This window comes from Urocitellus parryii, chromosome 10, assembly GCF_045843805.1.
Source record: "Urocitellus parryii isolate mUroPar1 chromosome 10, mUroPar1.hap1, whole genome shotgun sequence".
NCBI classification, from domain to species: domain Eukaryota; kingdom Metazoa; phylum Chordata; class Mammalia; order Rodentia; family Sciuridae; genus Urocitellus; species Urocitellus parryii.
In genome coordinates, this window is record NC_135540.1 from 25,109,627 (window position 1) to 25,135,961 (window position 26,335).

At 33.3% G+C, this 26,335-nt stretch overlaps 1 protein-coding gene across 4 annotated transcripts in view; it reads right to left on the reverse strand.

Moving 5' to 3' along the window:
• Lrba (LPS responsive beige-like anchor protein) overlaps nucleotides 1–26,335 on the reverse strand; it is a 683,057-nt gene that overhangs the window by 592,540 nt on the left and 64,182 nt on the right. For all 4 annotated transcript variants that reach the window (XR_013344428.1, XM_026384651.2, XM_077803581.1 and 1 more), the window contains exons 3-9: nucleotides 14,135–14,366; nucleotides 13,826–13,926; nucleotides 5,967–6,062; nucleotides 3,016–3,137; nucleotides 2,809–2,935; nucleotides 2,060–2,179; nucleotides 226–372 (exon numbers count right to left, since the gene is read on the reverse strand). Coding sequence is in view for 3 of the 4 variants with exons in the window: in XM_026384651.2 (XP_026240436.2) it covers nucleotides 226–372; nucleotides 2,060–2,179; nucleotides 2,809–2,935; nucleotides 3,016–3,137; nucleotides 5,967–6,062; nucleotides 13,826–13,926; nucleotides 14,135–14,366 (945 nt within the window). In the remaining variant the exon portion in view is untranslated. The remainder of the gene's footprint in view (nucleotides 1–225; nucleotides 373–2,059; nucleotides 2,180–2,808; nucleotides 2,936–3,015; nucleotides 3,138–5,966; nucleotides 6,063–13,825; nucleotides 13,927–14,134; nucleotides 14,367–26,335) is intronic.

The window sequence follows — 26,335 nt, forward strand, 5'->3', positions numbered from 1 at the left end:
TGAAACTTGAACTAGCAGTTTTTGCACAGTGCCCCACTAAGGTCAAACACACTGCATTTCTCTCAGAAATGCAAAGTACCCTTCTGACCCCCGTGACTTCCCAACAGTAGTCCCATTTACCTTGACATATAGTTTGGTTAATTAAGGTAAATGTTCTCATGCATAATTCACCTTCAAATCAAGTCCATATAACAGCTATTATGCAATAAACAGAAAGTGAAGTACCTTGTATCCCAGGCCTAACTGATAAATAGCAAAAATCTGAGCTGCATTAAGAGCATCACTGAAAAGGTAAACTGCAGTCATCTGACCACAGAAGACTCTGTTAGCATCTGCTGTTTCTGACGAGCCCAGGAAACATTTGTCAAATGTCTATGAAAGAAAGCAGAGATTTTATTAAATGAAAAATTACATCCTCCAGGAATAACAAAACATATATTGGTATAAATGTTTTGTCTATTCTAAGCTATATCTGAATATAATAAAATAATTAATTTAGCATTTCATTTCATTCATTCCCCTCTTTCATGGAGATCAGAAAAGACACCATGGAAAAGAATATAACGTAAGTTTTCTGAAGTATAATAAATACAACTTTATGACAAAGAGGAAGTAAATGAGGAGTCAGAGAAACCATTATGGCTCTGAAGTTTCATAATTGGGCGGCCAAAGTCCAGAAAGAAGAGCAGTCTTTGGCACAAGGAGGAAAATAATGAAACAGGTTTAAACTTATTGAATTGGCTCTTTTTAAAATTATTTATTGATTTGGTAATTGTAGTTGGGCACAATACCTTTATTTTATTTATCTATTTTTATGTGGTGCTGAGGATCGAACCCAGAACCTCACACGTGCTAGGCGAGCACTCTACCGTTGAGCCACAATCCAAGCCACTGAATTGGCCTTTTCTTTGTGAATGTTTTCATATTAAAAAAGAGAAATATTGGGCTGGGGATGTGGCTCAAGCGGTAACACACTCGCCTGGCATGCGCAGGGCGCTGGGTTCAATCCTCAGTACCACATAAAAAAATTTTAAAAATAAAGATGTTGTATCCACCGAAAACTAAAAAATAAATATTAAAAAATTCTCTCCCTCTAAAAACAAGAGAAATATCATTAAAATTTATTGAGTACTCATCCTTTACAAAGCACTCAGCTAATATTTATGAGCATTATTTCATTTAATCATCATAACAATCTTCTAGTATACATACTATTTTATGCCCATTTTGAGGTGGAAAAATACTAAGGTCAAGTAAGAGCATACAATTGGGGCTGGGTTGTGGCTCAGTGGTAGAGCACTTGCTATAGAACATGTGAGGCACTAGGTTTGGTCCTCAGCACCACATAAAAATAAATAAAATAAAGGCATTATGTCCATCTACAACTTAAAAAAAAAAAGATCATAGAATCAATAAGTGACAGAGCTGGTATTTGAACCTAAGCCTGTGTGATATAACACCCTGAGCTCTTAAGGTTGCCGTTATGTAATATGTACATATGTATATAAAGGATATAAAAGGAGGAGAAAATGATAGAGACTATTGTGTTCATTTTCCTCAGGTTATTTTTTTTAAGTTCCCTATTTAAAAAATGTTTTTAAGGATCAAATAAGAACATTTTGAATCTCATTCTAACCTATGAATCTCTTTTTTAATCCTGAAAACTCTATAACAGTTATAAGAGCAGCTATGAACTATATATAAAATTTATAGGCAAGTATCATCTACTTCATTTATGAAAATGATCTAAACCTTGTAGTTAAGCTCCTATTTACTTTGATCAATGGATCACTGATCCAAACACTGTTAAGACATAGCTACTGCTACTCATAAACCCTTATCTATCTCTACTCTATCCAGAATAATTTTATAATAAAAACTGAGTAATATGTGACACATTAACAACTTCTATTCTGTAAGTAATTAGCCAAATTATGATTATAAAAATTCAAATTAAAATATTCCAAATTTTATATTCAAGTTTTAAAACTTCTTTTAATTTGAAGATTTCATCCTTTAAAAATATTTTTTTTCACTGCAGTGTTTCGAAATCACTTACATCACTGGTGTTGACAAGCCATGTTATCTCTCCATAGGAAGCAAGCTCACCATTCACATAACATCGAAGCTCACTGTTCTTCCACCGATTATAAATGTGCACTATAGTTACCATATACCACTGAATAAGCAAAACAGATAAAAATAATGATTCTCCCAATAATAAAACCATACTCATAAATAAAACATGGTAAATTTCAACTAAACCTAAAAATAAAATAAGACTATTTTTACTAAATCCAATATACAAGTTCCATGAACAATATTTATTCAGGGAAGCTCTCACCTGGTAAGAACTTAAACCACAAAGCAATTTTTCCAGCTTTTTATTATGGAAATTTTCAAATTTACAACCATAAAAGCTAAATATCTAGTACAAATACCCTCTTTCATTTTCACATATTTGCCTTATCTATCTGCCTACCTATCTACCTACACATTATGTTGATGAAGCACTTATTAATCTCTAAATTTTAAGGTACAAAAGAAAATATGTTAAATTTGCACTACTAAAATAACTGCCTTTAATATTTTCTCTTTGGATTTCTCTTAAATTCTATAAATAACTATACATCTGATCTTTTCATGATCCAAATCAAACAGGTTAACACTTTTACAGTGATTTAAAATTACTATTTTGAAAGAGCATAAAGAGTTGAGAAATGCCATACTGTATTCTGTGACAGTCACTAACACAGAGCATTCTGAAAGCTCCCAGTTAACATAACTATGACTCAGAAGATCGCATACCTTTTGTGGCTTGAAATCAAATTTCACACAGTGTTGAAAGCCTTTTCCTTTTGACTTTATTGATGTTATAATCAAACAGCCTCCAACAAAATGAGCAGAATATCCAAGACCTTTACTGGTTCTGAAACTATGAAGAATAAGTTTTTATTTTACCTGTAAATATTCTCATTTTCAAAGTGAACACTAATCAGTTACAGAAATACATACCAATACAAATACGGTTTATCCTTATCAACATTGATATTATTTACAGGATCCATTCTAAGCCAGGTATGAAATGTAAAACCATTCTGGTATGGCCACTTGGCTATAGGAGGTAATGCAATAGCCTAAACGAAAGAAACTTTAAGTTACTGACTTGCATGAATAACCTTGTTATTGAAATAATGAAAATGAGACTATATGTGTTATATGTGTTTTCCACATACATATGTTTATACTATACATATTTCTTCTATATGCATATTCTTACTATATATAAATTCTACTATGTATATTTCTACTACATATTTTTTCTACTATATCATATTACTTTATGCCATGATTAAAATATCTGAGAGAAGACTCTTTATAGCATTTGAATTTTCCCAGATCCATATTAATGGCAACCTGCTGAATATACAAACATTGTCTTCTTCACTTTTTACAATAAACATACCCCAAGCAACTCCAATTAAAAGATGTAAGTAATTATATTCATAAGTAATGATATCATAATCATATTCAGCTGAAATGCCCTACTTCTCAAGACAAATATAAGTAAACAGAACGAACGAACATATTACAATCTCAGAGAACTCTAAATACTAAAATCATAACATAGTACATTAAAAAAAATACAGACTGGGGTTGAAGCTTAGCAGTAGAGCACTTGCCTAGCACATATGAGACACTGGGTTCAATACTCAGCACCACTTAAAAATAAATAAATAAAATTAAGGTATTTTGTCCATCTACAAATAAAAAATTATTTTAAAAAATAAATAAGAACAGGACTGGGAGTATAGCTCAGTGGTAGAGTGCTTGCCTAGCATGTTTGAGGCCCTGGTTTGGGTCTCCACACATATGTGCATGAATGAATGAATGAATGATAAAAAGTAAATCAACCAAGAATACTTTTTCATCTAAGAGGCAAATAATTTTATGTTTAATGCCAACATAGTAAAAATTTATTCAGGAAAATTTCAAATCTAAAATGCCTTTAAGGAAAAAATGTAAAGGAAGAAAACGTGAGCAATAAAAGTTTTCAAAGAAAGTCATGTATTATGTATACAACATTCAAATATCCCAAGTGTCCTTTCAAAATATATATTTATCTGTTCAGTTCCTTGGCCTACTTATTGATTGGGCTATCTGTTTTTTTGGTGTTAAGGTTTCTGAGTGCTTTATATATTATAGAGATTGGTGCTCTATCTGATGTGCTTGTGGTAAAGTGTGCTCCCATTCTGTAGGCTCTCTATTCACCTCACTGATTGTTTCTTTTGCTGAGAAGAAGCTTTTTAATTTGAATCCATCTCACTTATTGATTCTTGGTTTCAATTCTTGCGGTATAGGAGTCTTATTAAGGAAGTTGGGGCCTAATCCCACATGATGGAGATTTGGGCCTACTTTTTCTTCCATTAGGCCCAAGGTTTCTGCTTTAATTCCTAGGTCCTTGATCCACTTTGAGTTTAGTTTTGTGCATGGTAAGAGATAGAGGTTTAATTTAATTTTGTTACATGTGGATTTCCAGTTCTCCCAGCACCATTTGTTGAACAGGCTATCTTTTCTCCAATGTATGTTTTTGGTGCCTTTGTCTAGTATCAGAAGAGGATATACAATCAACCAACAATATGAAAAAATGTTCAGCATCTCTAGCAATTAGAGAAATGCAAATCAAAAATAAGATTTCATCTCACTCAAGTCAGAATGACAGCTATCAAGAATAGAAACAACAATAAATGTTGGTGAGGATGTGGGGGAAAAGGCACACTCATACATTGCTGGTGGGACTGCAAATTGCTATGGCCAATATGGAAAGTAGTATGAAGATTCCTTGGAAAAGTTGGAATAGAACCACCATTTGACCCAGCTATCTCACTCCTCGGTCTATACCCAAAGGACTTAAAAACAGCATATTACAGGGAAACAACCATATTAATGTTTATACCAGCACTATTCACAATAGCTAAATTGTGGAACCAATCCAGATGCCCTTCAGTAGACAAATATATAGGGAAACTTTGAGATATATATATATATATATATATACATACACACACACACACACATACTTTTGGTATATATACAATGGAACATCACTTATCATTAAAAGAAAATAAAATCAAGGCATTTGCAGGTAAATGGATGGAGCTGAAGAATATAATGCTAAGTATGTATATATGTATGTATATATTTATTTATTAATCTTCCTGCAAATATTGCCTGGCTACATAGGGTCTAACAAGCCCACAAGATTTTATGAGAACCAAAGTAAAAAATGAGTGAATGATAAGGACAAAAAAGAACAGACTGAAGTATATTTTTTTAAAAAATGTATTTTGCTTACAGACTGACAAATGTAATAGTGAGATTTTTTTAATTTCCATAAACAACATTATATGATACATAATATGCTCCTATAATACTTTGAAACTGTATTATAGCTATTATTGCCATACATGATTGTATTATTAACAGCTGGTAAGAATGTTGAGACCAACATAATTAGAAATTCAGAATTCAGGAAAACTTACCTAGAAAGTTTCAAAAAGTTACTCTCATTCTATATAATAGAGGCAAAAGAAACAGGGGCAGGGAAATTTCAGGCTAGAAAAAGATTTTCAAAAAGACAGAATGTGACAAACAGCTACTTAAAAATGCAGAGATAAATTAATAGACAACATAGCTATATTCAAAAGAATTAAGTTCTTACTCCATTACTGACCCAAGTTTGAGTGGGTAACTTTCTTAACTGCTTTAAACATCTATTTCTTCACCTCTAAAACAGGAAAAAGAAACACACTAATTGTCTTAAGGATTAAGTTAGCTCCCACAAAGAAGCTTCTACCTAAAACAGAGCCTGTCAGGACAGGGTGTTTCAGGAACACCCTTGTTGTACTTTCAAGAAGCAAAGGAAAGGAGAACTTCAAGTGACTGTCTCATTAATATTTACTTACTGCAGCACTCTTTCCTGGAAAGTTGAAAAAGGCATCAGGACCATACTTCTGAGGCATATGCTTTAACACAGACAGCAACTTTCCAGCATGTGGAGGCTATAAAAATAGTTAACAATTCATTATCCATTTTATTCACCATAAAACAAAAACACATATAGTTATGTTTTAACATACACAAGAAAAAACAAATAATGCTATAACCTGAAAAGCATATACAATAACCAAAAAAGTTTTTTTCAACTATCTTAAAGTTGAAGGACCATGCTCACAGCTATGATACTATACTGTTTCTGGATCACTCATGTGCTTTTAGTTAAGGTTGAGTTCAGTTGACTTTTTAAGCATAAAATTACAAATAGTAATGTTGCATGACAGTATAAAATAAAAAAGGAAATTTGGTTGCTGATTCATTTCTGTGGGATTTATGTTAAAGGTTAGTTGATACCTCTCTTACAGAAGCTAAAATCCAATTATCAAGTTTTAAAAGAAAGCTAAAGTGTAGCTCAGTGGCAGAGCATTTGCATGGCATGTGTGAGACCCCGGATCTGTCCCCAGCACTGGGGAGAATATAATTCTAAAAGAAGTCTCTTCTTTCCTGGCGGGGGGTGGGTACCAGAGATTGAACTCTGGCACTCAACCACTGAGTCACATCCCCCCAGCCATATTTTGTATTTTATTTAGACACTGTGTCTCACTGAGTTTCTTAGTACTTCACCATTGGTGAGGCTGGTTTTGAACTCAAGATCCTCCTGCCTCAGCCTCCCAAGCCCTTGGGATTACAGGCATGTGCCACTGTGCCTGGTGAAATTTTCATTTTAATAATAACATGAATACTAAGGAGTAAAAAAAGTTGTATTTGTTGCTGTAGTATTTTTCCATTACTTTACTATCTATTGATGTCAGCATCTCCAAGATAGCAGGGTTGTAGAAACACAGTAGGCAGATGGGCATCGTGGTGCACGCTTGTAATCTGGAGGTTGAGGCCGGAGAATCACAAGTTGGAAGCCACTCTGAGCAATTTAGTGAGACCCTGTCTCAAAAAGGACTGCAGTGTAGCTCAGTGATACAAGAAATATTTCTGGCAAATGTGAGCCTTTCTTATTTCATTTTAGAACTAACCTTTACTGGTTTAATATCTAGTAACCCTGCCCCCAAACAAAGAAAAATGTATGTATGTATGTGTATTTATGTATATTTATATTTATACACACAGTTACATGCTTTATAAAATTGAAAAATATACACTAAAAACATTTTTGGACAGCAAAATCACAACTATTAGTTTGATAAATATTTATTCATTGTATATTGTTTTAGAACAACAAAACAGCTTGACCATAGGCCAAAATGTTTATAATTTTAACATTTTGACTCAGAATAGTAAGTTCATTCAATGAGAATTTTATATGGATAATTGACTTCACTCAGTTTTATAACTGTGTAGCCTGCAGCTTACACTGGAAAATGTGGGCCTATTAAACTGGGGAGGAGAAAGATAATTCAAAACAAAGTCAGCACTAGGTGTGTTGGGGCATGCCTGTATCCCATCTGCTCAGGAGGCTAAGGCAGGAGGTTCTCAAGTTTGATGCCAGCCTCAGCAACTTAGCAAGACCCTGTCTCAAAACAGAACTGGGGATGTGGCTCAGTGATTAATTGCCCCTGGGTTCAATCCCTGTTATCCCCCCTCCCTCTCAAAAAAAAAAAAAAAACTAATCCATAAACTGGTACAAAGTTTAGAAGGTAAATTCTGTTGGGCAAATGTTTTTAACATCATTTGATTTTAATTATCAGGAATAAGAAAATAGAGAAATTCTGTTTTAATAGAAATCTGGACTCATTACTAAAAACTTATATATAGTACAAATCTATTGTATTTAATGATTAAAAGGGTTCCTTGGATGACTGATCACTGGGTTGCAGATGGTCTACAGATGGGAGGTGGTGACACAGTACTTTCTGTAGTAACAAGAAATATTTCTGGCAAATGTGAGTCTTTCTTATTTCATTTTAGAACTAACCTTTACTGGGTTAAGGTGCTTTTATGGGAAAAATACTTTTTTTTTTCCCTTAAACGCTCAATACATTGTGCTTCAGTTTAGATAACTGACCTAGTGTGCTGAAAAGTTTATTAAATCACCCACTGACAGCAATTTCTTTAAGTTTGTATATTCATGGGAAGGTCACAATTGAGATATTTAACAAAATAATGGCCAAAATACCTAGGTTTGTACAATGTTGAAAAACTATCTACAAAAATTGAACTGGAACTAAAGCAGATACACTGAGGATAAAGAGGCAGACTTCAGGGCCGGAGCTGTGGCTCAGCGGTAGAGCACTTGCCTAGCATGTGAGAGGCACTGTGTTCAATTTTCAGCGCTGCATATGAATAAATGAATAAAATAAAGGTCCACCAACATCTAAAATTTTTTAAAAAGAGGCAAACTTCCAATATATTCTACAGTCTGCAATTCAAATTTCAAAGTACTTAGTTCAAATGCCAGGTTTCTCACCTATTGCCTTTAACTTAATATGATTCTGAAGATGTGCTTTTTCTCCAGTGATGGGGGATTCCATTCAGCTCAGTTTCTTAGTGTAAATAAGCAGAAGGGCTTTGCTGGTGGTGGGGAGGGAAGTAGTGGGCAAAAATTCGAGGTGTGCCAGGAACTGTGGTGCATGTGTATAATACCAGGGGCTCAGGAGGCTGAGGCAGGAGGATCACGAGTTCAAAGCCAGCCTCAACAACCGAAGGCACTAAGCAACTCACTGAGAACCCGGTCTCTAAATAAAATACAAAATAGGGCTGTGGATATGGCTCAGTTGTCCAGCACCCCCAAGTTCAATCCTCGGTAACAAAAAAACAATAACCCAAGGTGTGACTTCAGTGAGACTGCATGGCAAAGGAAAGAGGTTCTATTTTGTAGGTTGATATCTAAGCTCCCTAAACAGATGGTAGTAGACCTTGAGTTAAACCTTTGGGGAAAATGAGAAATCGGCATGAAACACTATTAAGTTTAAAGTAACATCTGAACAAACCCCAAGAGAAATTCTCCATCTGAGATCTTTTCTTCAACAGGTGCTAAAATGGTGGGGGAAATGTTTTGTTTTGAGCCTCTGTAACAATAAACAACTTTTTTTGTGTGAAAAAAAAAAAAGAAATAATGCACTCTGCCATTTTTTCTAACATTATAGAACATATTAGGTGTTCAATAAATATGAGACAATATTATTTAATACTTGAAACTCATCAGATTGCAGCAAAAGTTATCTCTTAAAAATACAAACTTCATAAACCCACTACCCACATCTCTCTAAAACACTTTTAATTTAACAAATGCTTAAGTAATGCTTATGTTTCAATACTACAGGTACTTGAAATACATTGTACTATTTTAACTTCACAATTTATCTTCACCAATTGTGCAAAAACTTCAGCAACCATTTATCTAAATATTAAGTGGAAATTTTCATTCTTTTTTTTAATTTTTATTATTAGTTGTTCAAAACATTACATAGTTCTTGACATATCATATTTCATACATTTAATTCAAGTGGGTTATGAACTCCCATTTTTACCCCATATACAGATTGCAGAATCACATCGGTTACACATCCACTTTTTTACATATTGCCATATTAGTGTCTGTTGTATTCTGCTGCCTTTCGGATCCTCTACTATCCCCCTCCCCTTCCCTCCCCTCCCATCTTCTCTCTCTACCCCATCTACTGTAATTCATTTCTCTCCCTTGTTTTTTATTACCCTTTCACCTCACTTCCTCTTATATGTAATTTTGTATAACAATGAGGGTCTTCTTCCATTTCCATGCAATTTCCCTTCTCTCTCTCTTTCCCTCCCACCTCTCATCCCTGTTTAATGTTAATCTTCTTCTCGTGCTCTTCCTCCCTGCTCTGTTCTTAGTTGCTCTCCTTATATCAAAGAAGACATTTGGCATTTGCTTTTTAGGGATTGGCTAGCTTCACTTAGCATAATCTGCTCTAATGCCATTCATTTCCCTGCAAATTCCATGATTTCATCATTTTTTAGTGCAGAGTAATACTCCATTGTGTATAAATGCCACATTTTTGTTTATCCATTCATCTATTGAAGGGCATCTAGGTTGGTCCCACAGTCTAGCTATTGTGAATTGTGCTGCTATGAACATCGTTGTAGCAGTATCCCTATAGTACGCTCTTTTAAGGTCTTTAGGGAATAGTCCAAGAAGGGGAATAGCTGGGTCAAATGGTGGTTCCATTCCCAGCTTTCCAAGGAATCTCCATAATGCTTTCCAAATTGGCCGCACCAATTTGCAGTCCACCAGCAATGTACAAGTGTACCCTTTTCCCCACATCCTCGCCAGCACTTGTTGTTTGACTTCATGATGGCTGCCAATCTTACTGGAGTGAGATGGTATCTTAGGGTGGTTTTAATTTGCATTTCTCTGACTGCTAAAGATGGTGAGCATTTTTTCATGTACTTGTTGATTGATTGTATGTCCTCCTCTGAGAAGTGTCTGTTCAGGTCCTTGGCCCATTTGTTGACTGGGTTATTTGTTATCTTATTGTTTAAGTTTTTGAGTTCTTTGTATACTCCGGATATTAGGACTCTATCTGAAGTGTGAGGAGTAAAAATTTGTTCCCAGGAAGCAGGCTCCCTATTTACCTCTCTAATTGTTTCTCTTGCTAAGAAAAAACTATTTAGTTTGAGTAAGTCCCATTTGTTGATTCTTGTTTTTAACTCTTGTGCTATGGGTGTCCTATTAAGGAATTTGGAGCCTGACCCCACAATACGTAGATTGGAGCCAACTTTTTCTTCTATCAGACACAAAGTCTCTGATTTGATATCAAGCTCCTTGATCCATTTTGAGTTAACTTTTGTGCATGGGAGAGAAAGGGATTCATTCTTGAGTTATCAAGAAATTTCCAAGTAACCATACTACTCAATTACAAATAGAGTTAGTAACAGGTAACTACAATCACACTAATTTTTTTTGAATAATTTCTAATGTAAATTAAAGTAACTAAAGCCACTCTGCAATCACAAATAAAAATGCAGTATTGTAGCATTTCCATCTAGAGAAATCATTCCTCCAAATCCCCTTTCCTATAAGCCTATCAACAAAAGAACACATTTAAATATGTATTTTTCTCCACTCACTGCTGGGAAGTATACATTAGAAAGCCTTTCAGAATAAAATTTAATAACCATATTTCATGTGTCTTTAAAAATGTTCATGTCCATGAATGTACTGAATTCATAAGTAAAAATCTATGCTAACATAGTAACTGGAAAGTTAGATATTGATTTAGATATAGGGGTTTCTCACTGTTATGAAAGTAAAAGACAAAAATAGCCTGACTGATATTGATTTAGGTATAGAGGTTTCTCACTGTACTATGATGAAAGTAAAAAATAGCCTGATTAATAATAAATAGTTAAATAAATATAATTAATGTCTCAGCCCTCTTGGTTTAATAATTGTTCATTATTTTTCCTTTATCTTCTAAACCTATTCTGATTCTCATTCATCTCCCCATGATCAGCTATTTTAACTTACTTGATCTTTTCATTATGTGTCCGTTTAAAAATGTTCTTGCATGCTTGTTCTTACCATTTAAGTGGCATCATGTTAAGATACATAATTCTGCTTATTAATTTCTTCCTATGTCTGTTACATTTATTCATATTACTCCATGCATTGATTCTAACTGGTATATAGTCATCTATTCTGTGAATCAAATACATTTTACCTATCCATTCATTCTCCTAATGATAAATGTCATACTGATAATTCAATACCATCACAAATAATGTTTCAGTGAACATCCTCATGTATATTTCCTTAACTATATGGGAATTTCTTGAATTCATACTTAGAGGCAAATTATTAAGCCATTGAATATGAGTATGATTTATGTGACTGAGCAGTACTAGATGCCTCTTGAAGTTGGCTCCATTAGTGTTCATTCCAACTAAAAACACACAAGGTTTAAATTAGTCCAACCATTCCAACTATGCTTGTTATTACCTAACCCCTAAAATCATAGATACTATAGATAAGGTAACATTATCAATAGTTTTAATGTGAAAGATCTTATTAAAATTATTTGGCATTTATCTGGTTGTGGGGTTTCTTCTTCTATAAATAAAAATATCTGTTCATAACCTTTGCTATCTTCTTACATACTTTTATATATTCATGAATATAACAAAAGTACATTAATCATATATTCTGAAATTATCTGAATAGAAATCAAGACCAAAATCAAACAAGTACACTTCCTCTTCTTAAAATGAGAATGTAAAAAAAAAAAAAAAAAAAAAAAAAACCTATATTTACAAACCCACCATCAACAAATAGAAAACTGGACAAAATTTATGAAACAAAAACTATTTTCAGACAAAAGAAGAGGTGGCCCAAGATTATGATTCCCTCAGAAATGAAAACAAACAAAAAGACCTCTGTCTGGAGTCAGTTTCCATATCACTACACAAAGAGAAAGAGACCAAAGAGAACTTGAAAGTATCACTGAGTTGCAGAGAGAGAAACTGAAGTGTGGGGAATCTGAGGTAGATAGAAGTTTTGGAGAAGCGGTTCCAGAAATCTGCAGTGACTCCTAATAGGAACAAAATCAATGAGCAAAAAACTGACTTAGAAAATTATAAGATTATAGGGTCAGTAGACAAGAGCACTAAAGTAATAACTATTTTGCTAAATATTATCAAGGACTTAAAGAAAAATATGAACACACTGAGATTAAAACTATATATATGCTATCTAAATTTTCAAAAGATAGAATTAAAATACTGCAGAAGAAAACGTTAGTTAACTTGAGACTACAGCAATAACAAATCTAAAATGAAGCACATAGAGAAAGACTAAAAAAAGTGAACAGATTTCAATAAACTGTGGTACAACACCAAGAGGTCTAACTTACCTGTAATTGGAGTCCCAGAAATGAGGAAGAGGAGACAAAAAAAGAATATTTGAAGAAATAATGACCAAAATTCTTCCAAATTTTAAAAAGAAATCAAAACCCCACCAATGAAAGAGCTCTCAGTAAAGATAAACACGAGGTAAGCCATAAGAAGAAACATCCTCAAGTTTAGTAAAAATCAATAATAAAAACTTGAAAAGGAAACAGAAAACTGGAGCCTGATACAAAGAAATTGAAGAATATAAATTTTCATATGATGAATTATAGTAATTGCAGGACTCAAATTTAAATACACTTAATAGAAATAAATTAAGGATCAGCTGGCTGAGCCATGGACAATGATCTTTCCAGGAAACTAAAACAAGTCTGGAAATACAAAAAAAAAAAAAAAAGATAAAATATGGATTTACTAGTACTCCTTTAAGGGACAACAGCCACCTAAATAGCAAAAATAGACAGTTTGACAAGGCACCTGGGATTCAAACTAAGTTTGTAAACACCCACTGCAAAGGGCTGATAAACTGCATCTAAGGAGAGTGGATCTAATTAAATGCAAGCCTTTTTTTGTGGTGGATTATTTAAGTTTAAGGATCATTACTAAAGAAGAAAAGTTACAGAAGAAAAGCTATATATTGCTACCAAACACTTTTCTTTCTCTGTGGTTAACTTTTTCCTCTAATAAATATTGGATATATAGTTAAAGAATAATTTGAAGAAGGATTCAATTAGCCTACTGAAATACTCATTCTCTTAGTCCTCACCTGTGTCATCATGACAAAAGTGGCTGTACAGATGTAAATGCTATTTTAATTGATCTCTTCCACTCAATTTTACATTTACTCCATAGGCAATAATATTAGCTAATTAAAGATACAAATATTTTCAGGAGGGGAATATTTTCCAAAGAGTATTTAGGTTTTTTTTACCCATTGTCCTTTATCTCCTTGAAGTTTACTGAAGAAAAGCTTTAGTTCTCGAACCGTCAAATTATAGCTAGCTAGCACTCCCAACATGTCAACTAAAAGATCTGGAAACAAAAGAAAACAATAAAATCATTAAGCAATTTATATTTCTTAAAGAGTTAAAATATATGTGTTTGGATATCAAAGTCTAGTTACTACATTACTACATGTTCAAATATTTCTTAAATAAATGTTGCTAAATAAGAAAAATATAATATTTAAGAATCAAATTGTATTTCTTCATGTACATTGTACTATAAAAAAACCTCATACCTGCAATCATATTATCAACTTTTTCAATTTTCCCAAGCACTTTTTCAACAAGGCCTACTTCCGTGCAGACTTGAAGATTTCGTATACTCTTCTTCAAAATGGCTGTGAACATGCTCCAGACTTCTGCTTGGCAAGTAATGTCACATTTTTCCAGTAGGTCCACCATACAGATAATACTCTCACCTTCTTGAATAATGAAATTCATCTCCAAATCAAACTGTCCTCCTACCAGCTTCCAGGGGAAAAAACAAAAGCATATTAGTGCTTCGATCTTACTATAACTTGTTCTTAAACTTTAGCAATAAGCACCAACAATAAAAAGGTTCCCTACCCTCCACAAAAATAAAAAGTTGATTTTTTAAAAAAATCATTAAGCTCTAAAGTATAAAGCTTTTAAGGAACTCTTCAAATTTAGACAGCACAAAGCCACATAAAACTTACAATATTAAAATGAAAATATATAGTGTTCAACAAAATATAGGATGTCTTAGGTAAATTGTTACCTACTATCCTATTAGTAATAAAGATAGATCTAAATTAGTTCTCCAATTTCCTAAATTTCAGTACTTCATTTATAAATTATTAATTCTACACACAACAACCTAAAGGTCCTTCACTATCTAAACAGTATAAGCTCATAGCAAAAATGAAAAGCTTGGGCTGGAGTTGGAAGTTCACAGTAGAGCACTTGCCTAGCACATGTAAGTAACTGGGTTCAATACTCAGCACCACATAAAATTATATAAATAAAATAAAGGAAAAGCTAAAAAACACTGAGAACACAAAATTCAGAGTTTATATTTGTCAGTTTCTAACTTATTATACCCTTTCATTTTGATCTCTCTTCTCTCCTGTCAATTATCATTATAAATTATTCATAGTCACATACCCAAAGTCAGTAATCAAGAAAATTTCATTGACATTGCTATTTAAAATTGAATCCAAAGGACTGTGGTAGAGCGCTTGCCTAGCATAGGCGAGGCCCTGGGTTCGATCCTGAGCACCACATAAAAATAAATAAGTAAAATAAAGGTATTGTGTCCAACTACAAATAAAAAATAAATTTATAAAAAAAATCTGTCCAAAGAATGCTACACTGACCATCTCCATCTTGTTATCTCACCTACAGTTTCCCCTTACATAGCAAAGCTTTGTACATTTTAAACAAATGTCATTTAAAGGAATTAAAATACTTTTAGATGGACATTTACAGAACTACCCTTTTAAAATTTTTTTTAGTTGCAGATGGACACAATATCTTTATTTTTGTTTATTTTTTAATGTGGTGCTAAGGAATAAACCCAATACCTCATGCTTGCAAGGCAAGCACTCTATCGATGAGCTACAACCCAAGCCCAAGTTAAAAAGAACTACTCTTTTTAACTAAACTTTTAAAAATAAATTTTACTGTGCACATTTTAGGTATACAACATGTTATTTTCACTATATATTTAAAGATCTGTCAAAAAACATTTGAACTTGATTCATCTATGCTTCTTTCAGAATTCTTCTGAATACTTCTTAATTTTTCACTATGTATTCCTAAATCCCAAAGGTGGGCTCGAATTAGAAGAAAGTGAATGTTATAAAACAAAAGCCAACAACTTATTGAAGAGTGATACATATGACTAAGTACAAGTTTACTTCAAGAAAGCAAGGAATGTTCAGAACGAGGAATTTGATTAAAAGTTCTTGCAGTCAGGGATCAACATGTGTGCAAGTTCTGCCCAAAAACACAAGCACTGCTTGAAAAAGAAAAAAAATGGAAATGAACAACATAAGGACCAGTGGTTACATACTAAGACAAGAGCTCCTGGCAAGCACAGTGGCAAAGACATTTGGTTCTTCCAGGAAAGCTCTGTCACAAGAAACCTAGGATGCACTGACACCACTATCTTTTAATACTGTTCTGGAGATACAGAAGTCATATGGGGTCAAAAGAAGGCAACGTATATAAAAATCAGAAAAAGGAGATAAAAATTGAATTATTGGTAGGATTAGGGAATGAAGGGAGGAGAGAGGGTACGGGGGCAGGAAAGATAGAAGAATAAATCAGACATTATTATCCTATGAACATATATAACTATATAACCCCTGGGATTCTACATGTATAATCAGAAGAATGAAAAATTTGCCAAAATACCTTCCAGGTAAGTTAAATCATGAAGTTTCACAGCAAAAGAAACAACAGAGTGAAGACACAACCTATAGAATGTGAGAAAATGCTGTAAAGCATACATTTGATGAGGAATTACTATCCATAATAAATTTTTAAAAACTCTAGAAAAAAAAAACATAAATAATTCAATTTTAAAATGGACAATAGACCTAACTAAACATTTTACAAAAGAAAACATATAAATGTCCAATGAGTATATTAAAAATGTTCAATATCACTTATCATCAGAGAAGCACCAATCAGAACCACAATGAGATCTCACCTCACTATAGTAAGAATGGTTATTATCAAAAACACTAAAGAGTAAGTGCTGGTGATTGTATGGAGAAAAGAGAACTTTTGTTTTCTGCTAGTGGGAAGATGTATTAGTTCAATCATTATAGCAAACAGTATGTATGGTTCCTTAAAAAAATTAAAATGGTACTACCATATGCTCCAGCAATCTCACACTAAGGTATATATTCAAAGGAAAAGAAATCAGTATGTCAAAGACACCAGCACTATTCACAATAACCAAGTAATGGAAACAACCTATAATGTCTATCAACAGATAAAGAAAATGTAGAATATATATATGATGAAATACTATTCAGCCATTAAAAAGGATGAAATCATATCATTTGTCACAACATGGATGGAAACTGGAGGAAAATATGGTAAGTGAAATAAGCCAGGTACAGAAAGACAAGTACTACGTGATCTCACTCATAAGTGGAATATCAAATTGTTGATCTCTCATAAATTGAGAGTATACTGGAGGTCACCAGAGGCTGAGAAAGCAGCAGGAAAGAAGATGTCAGGAAGGGATGGTCAAGGGTACAAATTTATACTTGGATAGGAATAAGAAGTTCTGGTATGCCACTGCACAGTAGGGCACTATAGATAATGATACTGCACAAATATTTTTAAAGAACTAGAAGAGCCAGGTGAGGTGGCACATGCCTGTAATCCCAGTGGCATGGGAGGCTGAGACAAGAGGATCAAAGCTAGCCTCGGTAACTTAGAAGAGAGACCCTAAGCAACTTAGTGAGACCCTGTCTGAAAATAAGAAATAAAAAGGGTTGGGGATGTTGCTCAGTGGTTAAGCACCCCTGGGTTCAATCTCTGGTACCAAAAAAAAAAAAAAAAGAAAAGAACTAGAAGGAAGGATTTTGAATGTTTTCACCATAAAGAAAAGATAAATAATTAAGGAATAAAAATTTACCCTAATTTTAACATTACAACCATATATATTTATCAAACAATCACTAGGACCCAATTAATATATACAATTTTATGTATGTTTAAAAATAAATTTTAATTTTAAATATCAAAAATTAAACCTAAAGCAACAAAATATAAGAAATTTTCAAGAAACAAAAAAGAAATGATTAACTGCTTACAGAAATAAAAAGCAGTGTAAGGAAAAATAATTAAAGTACTGTCAACCTGGTGAAAAAAATGTTTTAGGAAGACATGAGCAGTCAACTCACAAAAGAAAGCCAAATGGCAAATGGAAATGGAAAACAATGCTAAATAAAATTTATTTATTTTTAAAAGTATCAATGTTCAAAGTAAATGAGAACGAAACAGGCACTTTTATACACTCCTGGTGAAATATTTCCAGAAAACAATATAGTAATACTAAGTAAGCATAATCATGCTAAGACAAAACTGCTTTTAATTTAGTGTGGGCAATACAGATCATTAGCCATTATCAAAGATTAATAAAAGTTAACAGGAAAACTTCAAAACTAAGATAACTGATTCTATGAACTTAAACCTACAAATTTGGCAAAGATGATTTCTAATCAATTTCATCAACAGAAAGATCTTGTCCATGTCAAGGAACACCAATATTCTTTGGAAGATGATTTGAAAGAACCACAAATCCACATGGAAGATAGAATGTAAAAATGACAAAATCCTCAGATACAAAAAAAAAAAACTTCTTGTGGGAAAAAACCGCAAAGATTCAGAAAGGTGGACAAATAATCTCTAAGACTATAAACAACTAATAATTCTATGTAATATTATACATAATACATAATCCTTAAATAATTGGTGAAAGAAAAGCTAAAAGAAAATGTTTTATGAAAAACATTTAGACCTTATCTGATTCAAATGTATGATATGTCAAGATCATTGTACTGTCATGTGTAACTAATTAAAACAAATTTAAAAAATTAAAATTAAAAAAATAAATTGTTTTTTATTCGGAAAATTTAAAAAAAAAAAAAACATTTAGACACAACTATGAAGAAGACAAACTCTTCAGCAATATTTTCCAGACGACAGAAACTAAACCTTTCCCACTGAATACAATGAGGCACTTCTTAAAACACACACGCACAAACAACTCTTGGAGTTTATTTAACAATGCAAACCAACCAACATATTTGAAATAATTTACCGCCAAGAAAATACAGTCTGGAGAGATTTCTAACAGTGTACTTGTCTACATCTAAATGGGTCAAAAACCTTGTTGCAACTAACTTAAGAGACCTTACCTTCACCTTAACATTGCTTACATCAATCTTTCCTTCATTTTGATCTGTGTATATTACCATCAGTAACCACCTTTCCAAGAAGCTATAGAATTAATTTTTGAAAGTAATTTCCAAAAAAGCCCCAAATATTTCACCAGCTTTTAAATTGAGTTTATAGTGTAAGCACAATCTCCAGACAGGTGTTTTAAATATTCTTCCATTGCGTTAAATATTGTAAAATATGCCTTTCAAGGGGAAAATTGATGGCAGAAATCTGTACATACAAATGTATGGCATATTTGATATACTGTATGTATGCATATCTATTAAACCTAAAAAGCATGCAGTGGCTCTACAGCATGTCATGTTAACCCTTTCTAATAGTTATTTGAAGCTGATCAACCTTCAAAATACAAATTTGTTTCCAATGACAGCGATCATAATCCAGGACCAGGCATTGGCTAGTTATTATCTGAGCTGTAGTAATGGCTCTGCACTACAAAATGTAATCTTCCCAAATGTCACAGTAAGTTATGAATATCTGAGCAGCCTAATGCACTTTACTAGCCATGAAATGTGAAAATGTAATCTTATTACCTTTTTATGGTTGTATTTTTTTGAATAATGTAGGCTGGAAACTGATGTATAGGCTTTTTCTGAATTTTAGCATGATTTGGTCTCCTGTGCTATATAGAACATTTTTCAAGACTCTCCATTTCAACATATTTTAGTCTTGGCCTGAACTTCATAAACAATTTTTATAGCAACCTTCAGGGTGGCACAACATGCTTTCTATAGGTTATAGTTTAATGTATAAGATTACAGAAATTTTAAACCATCTTATTCAGAGTCCAAAGAAACCTTTACAAGTCTTGTATCATGACTTTAATTATGCACAGTGATTGTTTTTCTTCTCAACAGTTATATTAATAAAATGCCTTGAGCTAAAATCAGTCACTAACCTAAGTCACTCATATTTTCAGAACACCAAGAAATACATGGAGATCAAAAATAATTATTCTTCTCTTCAAAAGATTTATAAAACTGGAAAGACTGTAACTCACATTCTAATACTTCAAAGTAAAGCTATGTTTTCCCTGAACCACTCACTGGGAAACTGTTAAATTTTTCTTCAATGATGGGGCAAGAGTAAAGACTACAGAGAACCATAACAGCTTCTGCCACTAACTAGATACTTATTATTTGTGACCTGTCCAAAACTGTCTAAATCGCTTTATTCTCTGAACTTGTCTTTTGTAAAATGAACTAAGAATAATGTTTATTTACCCTGCACCCCTCAAAAATGTGCTTAGTTTTTAAGAGTGCTCTTTTTAAGGTATATACTTGGTCCCAAAAATCCATTCCTATGTGAATATGACCTTGTACATGTTTAGTCACTAGAGACAAAAATAGGAAGAAGTTAAAGAAAAAAAATTACAATGCTGTGGCCCAAACTGCACTGATTCCCAATTTAGATATTTTTCTTCTCCCACAATAATAAGAAGTTTCTAATTTGACACATGGAGCACAGGAAAACGATCTCATTTCCTAACTGTCCTCAAAGTTGCCAGTCATGTGACCAAATTCTGATCAATAGGCACTAATAGAAGCAACTTCTAGGTATTGTCTTGAAAGGACCTTTCTCTCCAACTTGCCTCCTTCCTACTGCACAAAATGTAAAAACAGTGGCAAGAACTAGAGTAGCCATCGCAGATTGAAGCAGTCAATCTTAAGTTGTTTAAAGAACAAAAAGACCCATGGATTCTGACAATTATAGAACCATTACAGTAGCCCATTACTCTCTCTTCTTATCTCACAGACAAATACACTTTTACCTTGCTAAAACCACTGTTGATTTAGACTTCTCTGTTATGACAGGTGAAAACCTTTACCCTGACAAATATATACACTTATTATTTACATTTTCTCAGAAATGGAAAAAAAATTCAAAAATACCTTCAAGTGGCATATTCACATTCCCACCACTTATACTAAAGCAAATATTAACTCATCAAGTGTCAATTTTAACCTAGCTGAATATATGTCCTCATAAGTTTAGAAACAGAAATCAAAGAATGTATTATTCCCTGACTATATTCTTACTGAGTAACTTAATAACTGCTCTATACTATTCCTCTGCCACATGCCCCCATTATCGATTTAATTGCATCCACCCACCAAAATTTCATATATTGAAATCCTAAGCTCCAGTACCTCAGAATGTGACCTTATTTGCAAACAGGTTGTTGCAGATGCAATTAGTCACATTAGGTCATTAGAGTAAGCCTTAATCCAATACAACTATTTCCTTATTTAAAAGGGAAAAGCTACACACACAAGTGAACACTGAGAGAATGCCGGATGAACATGCAGACAGAGCTACGGTGAGGTGTCTACAAGCCAAAGAATGGCAAAGATCCAGAAGGAAAGAGGCACAGAGCAGATTCTAACAATTCTCAGAAACAACCAACCCGTCTCCTCATTCATCCTGACTTCTAGCCCACCCAACTGTGAAGTAATAAATTTGTTGTTTCAGCCACTCAATTTCTGGTAGTTTGCTACATAGCCCTGGAAAAATAGTAAATACTAGTACCTCCTGAGGTTCATTTTTTACATTGCCTATTAAAATCCCCAAGAAGCATTCTGTGACCCAGAAACTCTGTTCAACTTATTTGATCCCGGAACCCTCATTTAACAGCAAAAACACTACACTTTTCCTTACAGAAATAAGTTTGTGATTAGCAGTTTCTCAAAAACAAATACAGATCATAGATTATATGTACAGATGATATAATATTTTCTTTAAAAAGCAAAGGAATGACATATTAAAGTTAGGATAAGGAAAACTGTTCTGTCAGGTAAAAGAAAGGTCAAAGTACTGATATTATAGTACTAATGTGAATTAGGTATGTGCATGTACATGTTAATAATTTTTAAATACATTTCTATACTTTACACACATATTTCTTGTGTTTGATATGCCTCACAAAAAAAAAATTGTAAGTTGTACTATGCTAAAGATATCCCTAGACCAGAAGCAGAAGGATACTTAATTCAATCTAGCCAGGTACAGGCTGCAAAAGATTCCCTCATATAAAGCTCCACTTACAATAAACTCATAATCCAAAATAAAGAAAACAGAATAGCATGGAGAGTCAGAAGGTATAATAATTGTAATATTAGGTCTTAAGATCTTCAAATTATAAAATTATCAAATCTTTAAAATTACAGGTAATTATTAAAGCACAAGTACATTATAATGCAAAGGCTCTTTCATTTCATAAAGATCTCCCTTTCTACTATTGTAACAAATCCCTGCAGTCAATTATCACATATATTTTATAGGGAAAAAAGATTAAATCTGTGTTCATTCACAGTCTACAAATCAGACTACCTTACTGAGTCCAGTGCTTTCCTTACAGCTTTACTAACAATCTACTATTTAAGTTTTTTTTAAGTTTCTTTAAATAATGAGATCTTAAAAGTATTTAAATGATCTGTGAACTTCTCTATTTATAATAAGTCAAAATGCATGTTGTGCTGACAGTGAGTTAACATATCTTAACATTTTTTAAATCCCCAAATGTTCTAGAAAGTATCCCTTCTCATTGTTCATTATACCTTTCATAAAAATTAGAAATTTCACAGCACTGTGGCATAACAAAAGCAATAAGAAGCAAAAATGTTCCATGATTAAATAACCATGAGAAATAATGAATTAAAGAATTCTAAGGAGATGTTTACATGACAGAATTAGCAGGGCTCTAATATGCTACCTTGGGCCATACATCTCAAAAGCAAAATGTGTGACCAACACAACCTTTTTCTTTCCTTTATCTCCCCTCTCCACTCTCACCCACGTTTTTTCCTTTTATTTTTTTTTCTTTTGGACAGAAAATTTTCTTGGGAATTGAAACAGTTATTTCTCAACAGCTTTTTTGCAAAATACTACATGATGTAATATATTTGTTCTTGAAGCTTACTGGTATGAATAAATATCACAGAATTAACTGTTATAGGCAAACATTTAGTAGACTTTCAAATTTTTCAAGTAAATGGTTCAAAACAACTTATTTGTTTTTCATAGGTTTCTTTTTTTAATATTTACTATTTTTAAGTTTTAGGTGGACACAATATCTTTATTTTACATTTACATGATGCTGAGGCTCGAACCCAGTGCCTTGTGCATGCTAGACAAGCACTCTACCACTGAGCCACAACCCCATCCCCTCATAGGTTTCTTTTTATGACTTACTAGAGATACTAATTAGCCAAAGAAAAAGAAATCTTAAGAATAATTTAAGGGAGAAGAAAATATGATCAATCAAAATCAAACTGACTCTTTATCCCTGCCTAAACAATGAGTCCAAAAGTAAAGCAAGATACATGCCCTCCCACACTAAATAAGGGCTGATGAGTGCCAGCAGAAGTAACAATGTGTAACTTATGACATTAGGTCCTTAGGGTTTTATAATTCTGAGGAAAATCAGACACCATGAATGAGAATACTCAAGAGAAACCTGCATGAAGAAGAACTGAAGTCTCCCATCAATTTGCCAGTCTCATAAGCAGCCTTGGTTAACTGAGGTCTCCCATCAATTTGCCAGTCTCATAAGCACCCCAGTTAAGCCCTAGACAACACCTTGAATGCAACCTTGAGACAGACCCTGATCCAAAACTGTCTAGACAGCCTGCCCCAATTCCCTGACCCTCAGACACTTTATTAGCTAATGTTTATTACTGTTTCAAGCTATGATGGCTTGGGAAAACTTATTAAGCAGCAATGGTAACTACTAGTTACAAATCAATCAGCTAGTAGTTAGGGAAAATTTTGACTCTATATATTCTTGTACTACTTGAATTTTTAAAATTTAAACATTCTAATAAAATATAAAATAGTAACATATACTAGAGTGAGCTATGTACTGTGCATGAATTTTTTCACACAAACCCTATATTAATCCCCACTTAATAGAAAGGAATGCTACAGATAAGTAACTTGCCCAAACTTACAAGGTTCTAAGAAAGTTAAACCAGGATTTCAACACTGAAGCATCCCACCAAGGTGGGAGTACTTAATACTTGTATTTAATAGATTGAGATATATATACTGCAGACCAGCTAACTCTCAACACCAATTCTTCAAAGTCTATTAGGAACATACATGATGAATACATACATATTTGTTAATGAGAGACAAAACTGCTACAATAGTTATAAAAGCCAATGATTTTAGGTTTTAAGACACTTGAAAATGCAAATAACTAAATCCCTTCTTCTTTTGACTTCTGCTACTACAAATACTGTAAAAATAAATGCTTGACTTTCAGGCATCCTTATCAGATGAGCGGTTGTGCAAAATTCTTTGTGCTTCAAAGAGCACTGACTAGAGGCTGGGGGTTTAGCTCAATGGTAGACTCTTTGTCTAGCATGACTTGATTGATAAAAGGAGAACAGATGGCTGGCCCACCCTTTTGCCCTGCTACCTTCTTCTGTCCCTAGAGCACAAATATGATGTTGAAAGGTACAACAATGATCTTGATATCATAAGAATTACAAATACAAAGATAAAGAGTCAAGACACTAATAATGATAGGGAGCCAGGTACAGGGGCACACACCTGTAATCCCGGCTACTGAAGCAAGAGGGTTGCAAGTTTCAGACTATCCTAAGCAACTTAGTAATACTCAAAATAAAAATAAATAAACAAACAGATAGATAGATAGAATGGGGATATAGTGAAGTGGTAGAGCATCCCCAGTAACACACACGCATGTACACACACAAAAGAATGGCAGAGAGTACCTAGTTCTTAAACATTAAATAGAACTGCTAATACCAGCAAATGTCCCCTTCCAAACTGCTTATGATATGAAAAATATGAAATCTCTCTTTCATGAAGTCATTATTAGATGTGTGTTTTCTATTACTTCAGCAGAATATCTCTCTAAATAGCATACATAATAATTCTCAGAAAACACAAAAGTGAATGAGCAGGTGATCAAAAAAACCTATATTGGACAAATTTTATTATAAATACGTTTCAAAATTAACTTAGGTAACTAATTCATTTTGTGCCTTAGAAAATTCTTTTTGGTGATGCACATCTGTAATCTCCCAGTGGCTCAGGAGGCGAGGCAGGAGGATTGCAAGTTCAAAGCCAACCTCAGCAATTTAGTGAGGCTTTAAGCAACTTAGGAGACCCTGTCTCTAAATAAAAATGAAATGGGCTGGGAATGTGGTTCAGTGGTTAAGCGCCTCTGGGTTCAATTCCTGGCACAAAAACAACAAAACAAACAAAGTGATGACCAAATTAAATGAAATACATATAACAGATATAGAAAAGATGAACAGCAGCTCTTGCTCCATAAAATACAAGTATCTCTGGACAGTAGCTTTACTGCATTTGTTTAAATAATAAAATATTTCAAGGTTAATTTTCAAAAGATAATATAATAATACAAAGTTTTTATGTGTGATCAGTAGATATTCTAGAATCAAGAGTAAAGACTGCAAAAAAAAAGACTTTAAATTTATTCAAATGAGATAATGCTAGTTCTGATAAGAGGTTTATTTTAAACTCTGTTAACAAACAAAGTGAATATACCTTAGGGTCCATGACTATAGTGGGAATTTACTATAATATATAATAAGGGGAAGAAAATATACCATCACACAATATTCTAAATCTCTACTTAAGAGAACGTTTGAGAAATAGTTCTTTATAGTTTTGAAATATTTTTTTAGAAATGTATGTATAACTAGTTGGGTTCATCTCAACAAACTCATACAGGAATAGAAATCCATTTCAGTTCATGATGGCCCCCCACCAATTTTTCCTACCCCTTTCCTTCCGATCCTCCCTCCCCTCTCCCATTCTCCTTCCTCTGGTCAACTAGACTTCCCTTCACTTGTCTATTAATTTATATCTGCTTGGTTCTTTATGTTATCCTATCCTTCCCTCTCCCTTTCCTTTATTTTACTCTATCTTCTGAACATGAGAGAAAACATTCAATTTTCGAGTTTAGTTTATTTCACTTAGCATGCTAGTCTCCATATCCATTCATTTAGAGCAAATGCCATAATTTCATTCTATTTTATGGCTAAATAGAAAGCCATTGTGTGTGTGAGTGTGTGTGTGCGCATGTGTGTGTGTGTGTGTATAGCATTGTGTATGTGTGCGCGATATATATATATATATACACACACACACACGCGCACACACAAAATGGCTTTCTATATTTCTAAATATATATATTTTTTTCACATTTTCTTAATCCACTCATCTATTGACAGGCATCTGGGTTGATTCCATAATTGAGCTATTGTGAATTGTGCTGTTATAAACATTGAGGTGGGTGTATCACTATAGTATGTCAATGTTAGATCTTTGGGGAGAATACCAAGGAGTATTTTCCCAATAACTGGATCATATGGTGGTTCCATTCCTAGTTTTTTGAGGAAATCTCCATACTGCTTTCCAGAGTGATTGTACTAGTATGCAGTCCCACCAAAAGTGTTCAAGTATACCTTTTTCCCCACCACCTCACCAGC